The sequence below is a fragment of the Leptopilina boulardi genome, unplaced genomic scaffold (genome assembly GCF_019393585.1).
Source record: "Leptopilina boulardi isolate dan_hultmark-lab unplaced genomic scaffold, ZJU_Lbou_2.1 LbouV2_302, whole genome shotgun sequence".
Taxonomy (NCBI): Eukaryota; Metazoa; Arthropoda; class Insecta; order Hymenoptera; family Figitidae; genus Leptopilina; species Leptopilina boulardi.
In genome coordinates, this window is record NW_026137866.1 from 2,610,382 (window position 1) to 2,625,710 (window position 15,329).

The 15,329-nt window shown below is 24.6% G+C and overlaps 1 protein-coding gene across 1 annotated transcript in view; it reads right to left on the bottom strand.

Moving 5' to 3' along the window:
• LOC127282848 (protein PFC0760c) overlaps nucleotides 1-15,329 on the bottom strand; it is a 41,628-nt gene that overhangs the window by 23,804 nt on the left and 2,495 nt on the right. The window contains exon 2 of the mRNA XM_051307385.1: nucleotides 3,469-3,589. Within this exon, the coding sequence (XP_051163342.1) occupies nucleotides 3,469-3,532 (64 nt within the window). The 5' untranslated portion in view covers nucleotides 3,533-3,589. The remainder of the gene's footprint in view (nucleotides 1-3,468; nucleotides 3,590-15,329) is intronic.

Here is a 15,329-nt window from a genome sequence, read left to right on the forward strand (position 1 = left end):
GACCCTACTCTATCGCATGGGTTATCAGATTTTTATATATGTGTGAAATTTGTAAATATATGCTTTTGTGAATAGTGTAAAATTATATACAGAAATCTGAAAATAGTTTATACAAAAAATTTTTTCATATATTGAGGAAAGAAATTTTTTTTGATGCCTTCCTTTTTAAAGTGCAAACAATAGTAGGTTTAACTAAAACATTTATTGGAATAACTATATAATTTTCCCTTATGACTTATTTGTAAGAAAATATAATTTATTTACTCCAAATGCTTCACTTATTCCAGGTGAATTCTTTTGTTTTATTAATTTAATTGATTATGGCATTTTTGCTTAGAGTATAATCATTTTTGTAATTCAAATCTTAATATTATTTAAATTATTTATTATTCATTAATCCATTAATTAATTATTAATTTATTGTAATTAATTTATGAAAATTAATAATTTATTGTAATTAATAAATAATTAAATATTTATAAATGTAAAAGTTTGTTACATTTAATATATATATTAGAGGCTTAACGATCGCTAAACAAGTATAAATGAAAATCTTAACCTTATTAATGTTCTATTGTTATTGTTCGCACTTTGTAATTGAAGCTTTATATTCTCGTCACACGGGAAACAAAGTAATGCCAATCGAGATGAGATAAGACAAGAGCAATTTCATTTTCTTTTCAATTATTTTTGCTCTTCTTTGCTTTATGTACATATATACTAAGTACATAAAGCAAATGTTCTCTCATCATCGTGACCTTCGTACTATAGTAAATTAATTTTATTAAATCTCTCTCTCTCTCTCTCCTTCTTTATTTTCACTGGAAATTATTTCTATATACCTTTTTCTTCAAATTATTTAAAATTCCTTTACATCAAAGAATATATAAAGTTTAAAATTTTTTATTTTCTTCTATTTAATTTTTAGTTGATTATATAATTAAGTTGAAATTCTTTTTGAAAACAAATAATTACCTGAGATAAATATATTTTTTCTCCTTTTTTTGTATTGAGCTATTTTAAAAATTTTCTAGTTCTTATTAGTTTCTTGTCAATTTGCATTTAAATATGATCACTTTGAAAACAAGATCAGTTAAAAACGATGAAGGTATTTTAAACGTAGGTTGTTGACATTATAAGGAATTCTTGGCTGTGTGTGATTATTAGCGTGATTACAGTTGTTTTCATATATATATATATATATATTGAGATGAGATGTTCAGGCTTTGAAATAAACTTTAGGGTATAATGTTGATAAGAACGCGATAGCTTTCTGAATTTCATCAAAAAAAAAAAAATATATATTTTGGTCGAAGTGAACATTTAGTTAATAATAATTTTTGTCTGACAGAATTTTTTTTAGTTGGAAAATAGAAATTTTACTATTTGTCGTTTGCGATAAAAAAAAAGTGTAATAGTCGTTTATATGTACGCCATTTTTCCTCTGTATTTAATGAACTGTCGTCGTGTGTTGTCCGCTTGTTATGTGAGTTTGCTTTTCAATGTTGGTAGTATGTGTCCCTTTTCGCTTATATATATATACACGAATGGAATGATTGGAAAAATTCACTTTTAACACAATGAAAAAAAAAAATAAATATATTTGTTAATCGTTGAAAATTGAGTAAATGTTAATGATCTCTTTACTTTACAAAAAAATACAGTACTACAAATTATCAAATCAGTTTATATAATGCTTTAACTATTAATAATTATTATTTTATAATAAATTTTAAATTACTGATTGGAGTTACATTTGCATATAATTAATTAATATATTAATTAATTACATAATGAATCAAAGTAAGAAAATTTCATTTTGATTATAGTCGAACTCTTTTTTTTTAATTGAAAGAAATTTTATTTTAATTTCCTGTATTTTGACGATATATTTATAAATATTTTGAATTTTTCTTGTATTTTAAGAGTTATCGTACTTTTATATATATATATATGTAGTGTAAAAAGCGTGAAGATGAAGAAGGAATTTTGTGTGTGAGTGTGCGCGTGAGTTGGAAAGTATTCGCACACACGACATTACACGTGCGCTTGCACTTTGGTGCTGGATTATGCGCGCAACGACAGAGAATATACGCCACAAACTGAGTATATGTGGTCTATACACTGAACGTTTTGAAAGTTGTCGCACACCCGTAGGATATGTTGACATTTTTATTTTATTTTTTTATTTGTACGAATTTTTAATTAATAGAATTTTTAATTTGCCTGAATTTTCATTTGCCCGAAATTATAAATGGCCAAACAAATAATGAACAAAAAGATTTCGGCGCAATTTTTGAAAATTCAATTAAAAATTATCAAGAAAATTGTGATTGGTCGGTTTTCGAAAAATTGCGCGCCAAAATCGATTGTTTGTTTAACCATTTGTAATTTCGGGCAAATAAAAATTCAGTGGCAAATTAAAATTCAGTGAATAGGGATTTTTATGGGCAATTCATTTATGTACACTGAAAAAAGGGTTTGGTATTGACAACCAAACGTTTGGTTGGTATATTTAAGGAACCGCAAAATTTTTTTGTTGAATCAACAAAATTTTGGTTGTCCCAATCAAACTTTAGTTAGGACAACAAAAATCAGTTTTTTCTAATTTTGATTGTGTCAAACAAATGTTGGTTGAGAAAATTAAAATTTTGGTTGCTTAAATACCAACCAAACATTTGGTTGTCACAATACCTAACTCTTTTTTCAGTGTATAACAATGAATTGGTAAAAAAGAATTTGGAATTCGTTTGTCAAAAAAATAGTGAGATAAAAATCTATATATTGATGATACTGGGTCATGGAAAAAGTTTATAAATTTGTCGACTATAATCCATAAGTTTGAAATGACTATTACATATACGCACTTCACTACTACTTAGGTCTGATAATGTTGCTTCAAGTTGTATGCGAGTATATATATATATTTGTAGGTTATATATTGAATACAAGTGCGTTACGAGTACTGTGTATCGAGGCCTTGGGAATGATCACATAAGGTTGTTTTTGATTAGAGTTACATGGATTATCGATATGCTATAGATGTAACTATAAATTGCAATATTACATATTATATATTGCAATATTCCTGTGATTGATTAATCAGTTTCCAAATAAAAAAAAAGTTCAAATCAAAAAACAAGACAAATTTTTTCTTCTTACATATAATACAAGAACACAGAAAATTAAAAGGCATAAAAATAAGCTTCAACGCTTATTATTTTAATCCATTTTGGTATTAAAATAAGCAAAATTGGATTAAAATAATAAGCGTTACAGCTTATTTTAATGACTTTTAATTTTCTGTGAAAACACAATATCTGAGAAAAATTAACAAATGCTTTTTAAAATTTGCGGTGTTAGTTTCGATTTTAATTTCCTAAATGTTGGTTTATTATTTAAGAATTGTTAGTTTTGATTCGAATAAGTTTATGTTGATTGGAAATTTTTTGGAAATTCGACACTCACCTCTAGGTGGCGCTGGTGGGGCCCTCTTTGGGGTGTCATCGGCAGAGGGTGTTCGTTCCCTCATGCTTCCTTAGGGACCCCTCAGAGCCACCATTTAGGCATCAGCCAAAACCACGGACGTCTGTAAAAAGCACAAAAAAAATTGCTTTTATTGTTTGAATCCTCTGCATAATATTTTGTATAGTTAAATTTAATATATCAGATAAAATTTTAAGCTATTAAAATAACCTCTTATTTTAATCCAATTTATCGTCTTACAATAATATTATAATACTAATAATAATAATAATAATAATAATAATAATACATTGAAAAAAATTATTTGATTCAAATACATACTTGATTACTTGACTATTATCAAATAAATATTTACTTGAACCAAATAATTATTATTTGAATTGTATTTGAATAATTTCTGTATTTGAAACAAATATCATATTTAATTGAACCAAATAATTATTTGATAGGAATAAATATTTATTTGATAAAGTAATAGATTTTTTTGAATCAAATAAATTTTTTTTCAGTGTAATAATAATAAATTCTTATTTTTAAATAAAATTTTCTCTACTTGCAATTTTTCTTTATTTAAATATAATTTAGGGAATTTCTATAAAATTGATTAAATGAGAATTCTCCCGCACCGTATAATTCAATTTTGATAATAAATTAGGATTTCCATCATCGTCAAAACCAAACATTAAACTAAAATCCCCATCATATTTGAATTAAGCGCACTCCTATTATGCCATCAAATTGGTCAGTGTGAGCTATATTTGAAGTTAATTTGAAGTTTTCAATATAGGTATACAGTAAAAATCTTACTTTAAGACGCCTGTGGTAAATTAATTTTGAAATTAGAATAGTTTTCTTATGTAATTTTTATAGTTATAGGAATTGGGTTTTTTATAAAATTAAGAGTTAATGAAAAGTGTTAGATTTTATTTCCTGTAAGGTATTATTATTATTATATATATATATAGTTGACAAAATGAGAACCACTGAGCCTCGTCCAAGCAGGGACTCTGCTCTGTGGGTCTAGAATACGGTCTCTCTCTTTCGTGACGGTTTGCTTCGTTGGGTGTGTGAATCGACTCGTAATGTGCTTCCAAGCACAGTACTGTTACTTGAATACTGCGTGTAATAGTGTAGGTTATACGGGGTGTTTCAAAAGTTGCGAGGGTCGGAAATTTTAAAAGATTTATTATACAGGAAATATAACTACTATATATCTACGAAAGATATATAAAAAAAATATATTTTCCAAAAATTTCAACTCAGAAATATTGGATTTTTGTAAAAAATATATTTACTAGTAAATTGTACTATTTACCGTTTTATGAACTCTCTCTTACACTTCAAGTCTGAATTAATGAAATGTCACTGAAGTCGTAAAGAGCAATTTATATATACGTAAATTAGTTTTTCTAAATTTTTGACTACAAAATAGGTAAATTTTTTTTTTGTAACTTTATTTCTATTTATTTTGTTTTTACAGTATTAATTTTTCATCTGTTTAAAAAAAATTGAAATCAAATTAAATTCTGGTTAAAATTTAAATATAATAAAATTATCAGTATCATTTCAATCAGACTATGAGTCTTGATGGTAATCACCCTCTTTATCTCCAACGCTTCTTGATTATTTTTAAGTGATCAATCATACAACACGCGCATCTTTGTTTTTCTTGTTGTTTGTATATCATTTTATATACTATATAAAAGTATCAGTAAGAAATAATCCACAAAATTTTCAAATAATTAATATGATTTTTTTTTAACAATTGCTATTTTTGTAAAAATTTGCATACTCTCTAAATTTAATCGGTGATTAAAATAGTAAAATTACAATATATAGTAGTCATTAAATTAAAATTAGTCTGATTGAAAGAGAAAAAATTCTATTACTATTTTTATAGTTCGAGTCTTTGTTTTCTGTAATTTAGATTTAAAGACTTAATTAAATGATTCTTAAAATAAGATTTTCGAAATATTTTTACTCTTTAAATCTAAATTAGTGAAGAATAGAGAATTTTAAATGATTAAAATTTTTATTTTGCCGTTGAAGTATTTATGAAAGTAATTTAGTAATTGAAATGAGCCATAAAAGTTCCGAACGTTCAAATGAATAAAATATTTTTTTCAATCTATATAAATTATTTAAAAAAATTATAATGTTCTCTCTAAATCTGAATTAGTAAAAATGTTTACTAATTCGAATTAGTGACTCACTTTTTGCTTTTGAATTAGTTAAATTTTACTAATTGTTAGTAAAAGTTACTAATAATTAGTAAAATTTTAATGTAAAATGTAAAATGTTAATGTAAAATAAAACAGTAAATTAAACAAATATTAAATTACTAACTTCTTTTTAGATATATTTAAAACAATATTTTGTAATAAAATTCATACTTAAAGAAGTTACAAAAAAAAAAAATTGTTCATTTGAACGTTCAAAACTTTTGGCTCATGAAAATAGTTTTCTAATTCCAGATTTGAGAATTTAGATTTGCAAACTTGATTTTGGTTTCATGATGGGAAATTTTTTGAATGTGTTGACTGTATATACATATATATATATATAGATCTAAGCCCATATGTAGTTCGGCTTTGGAAATTGGTTTTGGGTTCAGCAGACCGCCTCGACGCATCGGCTTCAATTGAGGTTATTGTACTTTCGGTTCAACCACGTCGATAAATACACCCCGGTGGATACAAGCGCGAAAGATTCTCGTTTATATATATATAAATATATATATATTCAACCCGTTATATTCATAGCGCATTAAATAGGCTCCCAATTCATTTACAAACTAATGTTCATTGAAGATCTTTCTACATATATATGTATATATATTTATTCCCGTAATTTCTTAATTAGCTGGAAGTTACTAATGAGACGGTGCCAAGTTCTTCTTACTCAACTTCTGCCAATTTTTCTAATATAATTTTTACATTACTTAAAAATGTTCTTAGCCCATTAACATAACCACAAATTAAAAAATTGTTTTTAATAACAAATAAAATTACTCTCTAAATCTGAATTAGTAAAAATGTTTACTAATTTGAATTAGTGACACACTTTTTGCTTCTGAATTAGTAAAATTTTACTAATTATTAGTAACTTTTACTAACAATTAGTAAAATTTAACTAATTCTAAAGCAAAAAGTGAGTAATTTAAATTAGTAAACATTTTTACTAATTCAGATTTAGAGAGTAGAAATAAAATTAATTTTATCAAATTTTTGAAAGTACAATAAAATAAATTAGAGATATATAAAAATATATGATAGAGGGTGAGAGAGAGAGGGGGGGGGGGCTAGTAATTATTGGCAAAAATCGATTAAATGTTTTCAATTCCAAGAAATTAGAACTAACTCCTTGATAAATGGATTCTTTAGCTATGCGAAATAAATTGTTAATCAGCCGGAACTCTATATATAGTTTTTACTGCTATATATATAATATATATGTAAAATAGTAGTGAGCATGCGTGAATTTTCCCTCAACACGAGGGAGAGAAACTTATATTAGAAAGAAACTTTCCTCCCCCATATGAAAACGAGACCCCACAAAATTATTCCAGAGGGGTACCCCACAGAGAGAAAAAAAAAAACTTGACCTTATGACCATCATTATTAGTTTTACTAAAAAAAAAAAATAACTATGATTAAAACTTCATTAATTATTTATTATTAATTATTAATAAATAAATTAATATATTAATAATAATAAAATAATGATAATAATAATAATAATAATACAATAATAATAATAATAATAATAATACAATAATAATAATAGTAATAATAGTAATAATAATAATTAATAAAATAATTTATTAATTATTATTATTATCTATCTTTATCAAAAATTGAAACTACTTTTTTTATAGTAATTTTTGAATTTTTTTGTAGCCTCTTTTTTAATAATTAATACAAGTTGTACTCTCTAAATTTGAATTAGCGAAAATTTCACTGTTTGAATCAGCGAATAAAGTTTTCACTGCAAATCAGCGGTTACAGCTAATAAAATAGCGAAACACGAATCGGCGAACGTCGGTCATTTTCGTCGGAAGATAAATTTATTTTAAAATGGAGTATTCCGCTGATTGAAATAGTTGTTAGTCGCTGATTCGCAGCTGCATACTTATAGCTTTTTCAATCAGCGACTATTCGCTGCCAATCAGCGGATTTTAGCTGATTCAAATTTAGAGAGTAACTCATTTATTGTTATTGAATCAGTTTTTTTTCAAATTTTCTTATCATTCGAAAGATACTTTTCCTATTTATTCAGTGAAAGCTTTTTTTTTTTCTTTCTTTCTTTTTTGTCAAATTATAACCTTAAGCGACAACAAGTGAATAAGCCCGCAGATTGAGTTTAACGATTTCGCAAAAGCCATTAATTAACGACCACGGATTAAGTTAGGTAGACAACCGATGGATCGACTTTAACGAGGGAGTGATTAACAGTCTTATATAACAAAATTAAAACTAAAAATGACTTATTCAAACATTTGCCGAAGTATTTAAAGCACGTTCTTTTTCACTATGTATATATGAAACATTCAAGAGTATATGCCACATAATTGCGATGTATTTTATATACACTGAAAACAAAATTTGATTCAAATAATCGGTTTATTATATCAAATAAATATTTATTTGTATTAAATAATTATTGAGTCAATTAAATGGTATTAATTTCAAATATAGAAATTCTAATATTTTTTATATTTCATTAAAATAAAAATTATTTGGTTCAAATTAATATTTACTTGATAATAGTTAACCGATTATTTGAATCAAATTAATTTTTTTTCCATTCTATTCATTGAATTAATATAATTTTTTTTAAAAAAAATTCAAAATTCTGTATCGTGAAATATATTATGATTAAATGATCACTATTGAAACGAAATATATTTTCTGCAAACTTTCTCTCTATATATCTTATAAGTTAATGTTTAGAAATTTCATTATAATGAAATCTTAAATATGAAAGAAAAAATTATGTCGGCAAATTGTATCATAGACTTCTGGCTAGATGATTATGGCTTACAAAAAAACTATAAAAATAATAAATTATTACAACGTTTACTAATTGTTGTGCGGGTTACGAAATTCTTAATGATGTGTAATTTTGTTATTTTTTTTTCTTCTAAATTTCTTGCACGAAACAAACATTTTACTTTTTCCAAATAAACTAATTTTATGTAAACAAAAATTTAAAAAAAAAAGAAAAAAATTAAAATTATTAATGAGGCCGTTTTAGTTAAATATTTACAATTTTTTTTCATTCATTTTTTAATAAAAAAACTCCAAAAATGTTGCGTTTGCAAAATGGTTTAAAAAATTAGTAAATCGAATTAATTCTTAACGAAGGAAAAAAAAAATTCTCTTTTTATAAAAAAAAGTTATACAAATAACGAATAGTAAGAAAAGATTTAAGGTTTTTGAAATATGATTGAGGCTAATTAAATTTTACACGCTTGAAATAGTTCATATGTGCAAATTTTGAATGTGCCCAGGTTTCGAAAATTTCATATATGCATGCGAGTTGGAAACCTTGCAAGTAAAAACCAAGTGTGTGTTGTGCGCAGTGAAGCACTATTTTCTCACTCGCTCTCTTTCTCTCGTCTTTCTCTGTAGGGTCCCTCGTCTCTACATATAACATATATATATATGAGAATATTTTTCAAGTACTTTTTAGCAGACTTCAATCTGCATCACATTTGAATTTGCATCTTCCTTGCGGATTTCTCGCAAACATTTATTAATTTAATCTTTTTATATCCCCCTTCCATATATATGCATATTATAAAAGTATCATTAACAGTCAAGAGTACAATTAATTTTTTTAAAAGCCTTTTTTTTCTAACGTATTGAAGGACTTTTTAATAACGTTTTTAATTCATTATGAAAAAAAACCGTTAGACAAACACACGCGGAAACGAGATAATAAGATAAATAAAAAAAAAAGAAAAAAGAAATTGCAAGCGTATGAAGAAAAAATAATCAGAGATTTTTTGACAAAAAAAATTTATTTATTATTTTGTTTATAATTATTATATTTATATTATTATTTTTTAAATTAAAAATATATAAATTGTTATATATTATTTATAATATTTAATATTTTTTATAATAATAATAATAATAATAATAATAATAATACTAAAATAATATAATAATAATAATTATCAGTAACTCATTTATTTTTAAATTAAAAATATATACTCTGCACTTTTTTGGAATATATTAAGAATATTACTGAATTTAATAGATAATTAAAATATTTTATGTTTTATGAGAATTGTTTTTTTTTATACATCTTTCCCGCAAGACTTGATACAGAATCAGTGTAGTTTTTTTTCTGTGTTAATTTCCATGAAATTTTCTTTTCTCACTGTGGGCATTGCGAACAAGGACATGGCAACGACTATGCGGATCGAAAGTGCTATTCGTCGCCAGAGCTTGTTCTGTTGTCGAGTGCATCAACGTACATACTATATACATATATACTCAATTTGCACTATCAAGTACTTATAGATGGTAAAAAAAAAAAATATTTTTTAACACACATTTTTTTAAACATATTTTTCATTTATTTTTTTTTTTTTTATATTGAAATTTAAATAAATTTTTGCAAAATAGTTAAATCGTAGGAATTAGGAAAGAATGCATCTTTAAAAAAAATATACACTTGAGAATTATTAATGCATATCGACACCAGTTTGGAATGAATTTAAAACTTGTTAAACATGTCTTTGTATACATATACTTCCATTTTCTCGCAATTTATCGTATCGTGTTTCGTGCGAGAAGGAACGATTATTCCCATATAATACCGTAAATATTATCTATATCCAATAAAATTGAAAAAAGAAAACAATAATATATGAGTAGTCCGAGTATATATATTTTTGAATTAAAAATTATTCTTAAAAGGGGACCGCATGATTATTTTTAAAAAATCATTAATTCGAATTTTAAAGAATTTTATTAACAATAATTACTTTTTTATACGAATTTTTACTTATAGAAAATTTTTAGCTTGAATTTTTGTTTGATAGAATTTCTTTTTATACAGATTTTTAGCTATAACAAAATTTTTAGCTGCCGAATTTTTTGTTTGACAGAATAAGAATATTTTAATTTAAATAGAATTGTGATTTAAGAGGAATTTTCATTTAATCGAATTTTATCTAATTCGAATTTTTCAATGACAGAAATTCCAATTCACCGTATTTTAATTTGTCTGAATTTTAATTTTTCCGAATTTTAATTTGTACGAATTTTCATTTACCCGAATTTTTATTTGTCCGTATTTTAAATTAGCCGAATTTAAATTTGCCCGAAATTTTATTTGTCCGAATTTTTATTTGCCCGCATTTTAATTTCATCGAATTTTTATTTGTCCGAGTATTAATTTCTCTGGATTTTCATTTGCCCGAATTTTTATTTGTCCGAAATTTAATTTCTCCTAATTTTAATTTATCCGAATTTTAATTTCTTGAAATTTTCATTTGCCTGAATTTTAATTTGTACGAATTTTCATTTACCCGAATTTTTATTTGTCCGTATTTTAAATTAGCCGAATTTAAATTTTCCCGAATTTTAATTTCACCGAATTTATATTTGTCCGAGTTTTAATTTCTCTGGATTTTCATTTGCCAGAATTTTTATTTATCCGAAATTTAACTTCTCCTAATTTTATTTTATCCGAATTTTAATTTCTCGAAATTTTCATTTGCCTGAATTTTAATTTGTACGAATTTTCATTTACCCGAATTTTTATTTGTCTGTATTTTAAATTAGCCGAATTTAAATTGGCCCGAATTATAATTTCACCGAATTTTTATTTGTCTGAGTTTTAATTTCTCTGGATTTTCATTTGCCCGAATTTTTGTTTGTCCAAATTTTAATTTCTCTTAATTTTAATTTGTCCGAATTTTAATTTCTCGAAATTTTCATTTGCCTTAATTTTAATTTCTCCGAATTTTAATTTGTACGAATTTTCATTTGCCCGAATTTTAATTGTCCAAATTTTTATTTGTACGAATTATTACGACGTCATATTTTCATTTGTCCGAAATTACAAATAGCCGAATAAACAATCGACCTGAAAGATTTTGGCGCAATTTTTTAAAATTGACCAATTATAGAAATTATCAAAAAAAAATCGTGATTGGTCAATTTTCAAAAATTGCGCTGTAATCTTTCTGTTGATTGGTTTCTTCGATCATTTGTGAATTTCGGACAAATGAAAATTCGGTCAAATTTGGAATTTCTTTCATTTACAAATTTGAATCACATAAAATATATGATTAAATGAAAAATTTTTCTTGAATTAAAATTCTTTTAAATAAAAATTAATGTAAAGAAAATAATTGTAAAATAAAAATGTTACCAAACAAAAAATTTGGTGGCTATAAATATTTTGTTGTGCGAAAAAATTCGTTTAAATAGTAAAAAGAAAATGTAATTTTAATTTGAATATTGAAAATTGAAAATTGAAAATTTGTTTAAAAAATAATTATTATAAAAAATACTTTGAAACAAATTGTGTACTTTTTCACTTGAAATTTCTTATGGTGTTGAACGATTATAGTTGAAGAAATATTATATGTATATATGAAAGCAAAATAGGTACGTTAATGACGGCAGAAAGACAGTATAATTAGGACATGAAAGGCCGAGAGCTGAGGAGGTCATTCGATAACAATAATGCGAGGCCATTGAAGCGCATTTTATGAGAAGTTCTTAGAAGATACCGTCGCAATTATATTATCCACCCCATACAGGTGGGCCTCGAATTTTTGTCTTAAAACTCCAATTTTTCTTTATAAAGAAAAGTTCAATACAGTTTTTTTTATTTACAATATACACTCAAAGAGTATATAAAAACAAATTTGAATCCTTTCGGTTTTTTTTTTGTAATTTGAAATATTAAAAGTTGAAATTAAAATTAGAAAAGTATTTGTTTTTATCATCTTTTTAAGCCTTTAGAATTCACTTCACTTATTCACTTATTTTGATATTCCAAGGGAATTTTTTTAGAAGTTATAAAAAAAAAAATTTTCAAAATTTCCTCATAAAATTCCTTCCGCGTTGCGATTTACCGAGATAGAATCTGGCACGCGTTGGCAAAATGATTGTAGAGTCTTCTTGGTGACCCACTTTATATGTCAAGTCGCAGATTCACCGTAAAATTCCTCTCTTTTATTTATTAACAAAATTTTTGTTTAAACAAATTTTTTTTTAGTTTAAATTTTTTATAGTTTAAATTTAAATAGTTTTGTTTTTTTTTGTAATTCCGAATTTAGGGGAATATGATTTTTTCCATATTCAAATTTAAATTGAAAAATTAAATTGTTTTTAAGATTCTAAGTTTTACATTTGATAAATTTTAATGGAAAATGTTAACTATTTAATAGTAGAAAAAAAAAAAACTTGTTTATTGCATAAGAGTAATAACTTTTCTCAAGAAGGTATTCAATACATAATTGGCGACATTTTCAAGGACGAATTTAGAATCCAGCTTTCTCGATATGCAGTAGAGACTTTCTCCTGAATTTGCTATTCATGGATGAAGGTGAATGCATGGATCTTACTCTCCTCGATATATATAGTTGATGAGACTTTGTGGCCACTTGAGATAATCCCAAAGTTACAATTACTTTATAAAGTGATCCCCGACCGATATACAAAGTGGTTGAAAATCAAATTTCAAAATTATCTTAATTAAAAAATTTTACGAAACGTTTAATATTTTTTTTTCGATCATTGAAAAAAATGACTTAAAAATGATATAAAAAATTTTATTTTCATTTAGACTTTAGACTAAAAAAAATATTTATTTGTTTATTATTAAATATTTATTTTATTATTTATTTTTTTAGTATCAAATGATATTTGAAATTATATTGGTTCAAATACAGTTTATTTAATTATTATTTGATTTCGAAAAATTGTTAATATTTATTTGATAATGTAAATATTTATTTGGAATAAATTATTTTTTTTTCCGTATAACTGATATAAAGAAATTCAAAAATTCGCATTTATACAGTTATAATTTTCAAAATGAATCTTTTTTTTTCAAAATGCAAACTTGAATTTTCATTTTGCCTTTTAGTCGCAGTCCAATATAAGACGCCATGTACATATGTAGATATAGGTCTGGTAATCGAGAACGCTCGACTTTTCAGTGACTCTCAAACCAGACGTATATATATATGTATATAATATATATAATTTTTAACTCGATTTTTAACTTCTTGCAGCAATTTTTATTTACAATAAAATATATTTGATCAACTTCTTTTGCAAAAAAGAAGAGTACGCGCCGAATATTGTGAAATATAAATCAAAACAATTTCAATAAAATTTTATAATTTTAAATTAGGCGAGAAATTTTTGTAATTTGTAATTAAATTTAGTTATTGTATTTTTTCAGTTAAACATTGAATAATGTTGGTATAGTATTTTTCTTCTTGTGGAGATATTTAAAAATTTTCCATTTAGATCCTTCGTTACCAAGCCAAGTTATCTTATCTGAAAGATGACTAGCTGATTTCGTTTCTAAAAGATTCTTAGTTTTCAAGGTACATAATATAGGAATAAAAAACTTTAATTTACCTGAAATTTTTTTTTTTTTAAATAGTCTAATTCGTTAGTTTTTTTTTTGGTAATTTTTTTTCCCCTTTGTGAATATCACTTTCTATAGGAATTAAATCGATCTTTCTCTATAATATAATGTAGGTCAATGTTTTTCATAGAAAAACAAATTCCAATTGCAAAATTCGAAAATTTTACTATACAATGTTTAATATAATACCCGGGAGAAAAATCTTGAAAGAAAATTCAGTCAATATATAAAAATGTAGAAAATATGTTTTGCAAGGGATTTGAGGGAAAACAACAGTGGTTCTCAATTCTCTATTTGATTTTTCCATTGGATTGTTTTTTTCACTTTTTTTTAAAAAAAAACTGTTTCGTATAGTTTGAAGGTGTGATAAAACAATTTTGCTTCTGTTAAAAAAGCCTTATTTCGACCTAGTAGTGAATATGTGGCTTGATTCTATTCGTGTCTTCGGTTCGCATAGTTTCGACCGAGCACAGCCATACTTGATCCACGTACGAATTGATACTCGAGCTACTCAACTTCCGCCTACTACTATGCCAAAGTCACACAAGTTGAAATATTATCGCAATGGCAATAAAGAAAAAGAAAAAAAACCGAATTTTCCATGTATATTATTTTCTTTATATGGGGACAATTTTTTTTCGTTTTCAATTTTTTTTTTTGTTACTATTACATTTCGATGGAATATGTAATTTTTTTTGAATTTGTTTTTTCATTTCGAACGCAATTTGTTTTATTTATCTAGAAAAAAAAAAAATATTTTGATTCAAATAATCGGTTATTAAATAAATATTTAGTGGAAGCAAATAATTTTTATTTGAATTAAATAAAGTGTATTTGAACCAAATAATTTTTTAAATTAAATAGTGTATTTGAAGCAAATAATTTTTTGAATTAAATAAACTGTATTTGAACCAATGTATTTGAAACAAACATTTAATTGATTCAATAATTATTTAGTTCAAGGAAATATTTATTTTGTTTAGTTGAACCAAATAAATTTTTTTTTCACTGTATTAATATTCGTTGGAATTAAAATGTTTTATTTAAATGAAAAATTTTATTTATTTATTAAAATTTTTTATTAAAACATATATTATTATATTGTATTTTCAACAAGTTGATTAATATAATAAACTTGTAAATTATGAAACTTTATTATTTCAAATATTTTGTATAAAATTGAAGATAATTTCTCATAAAATGAATAA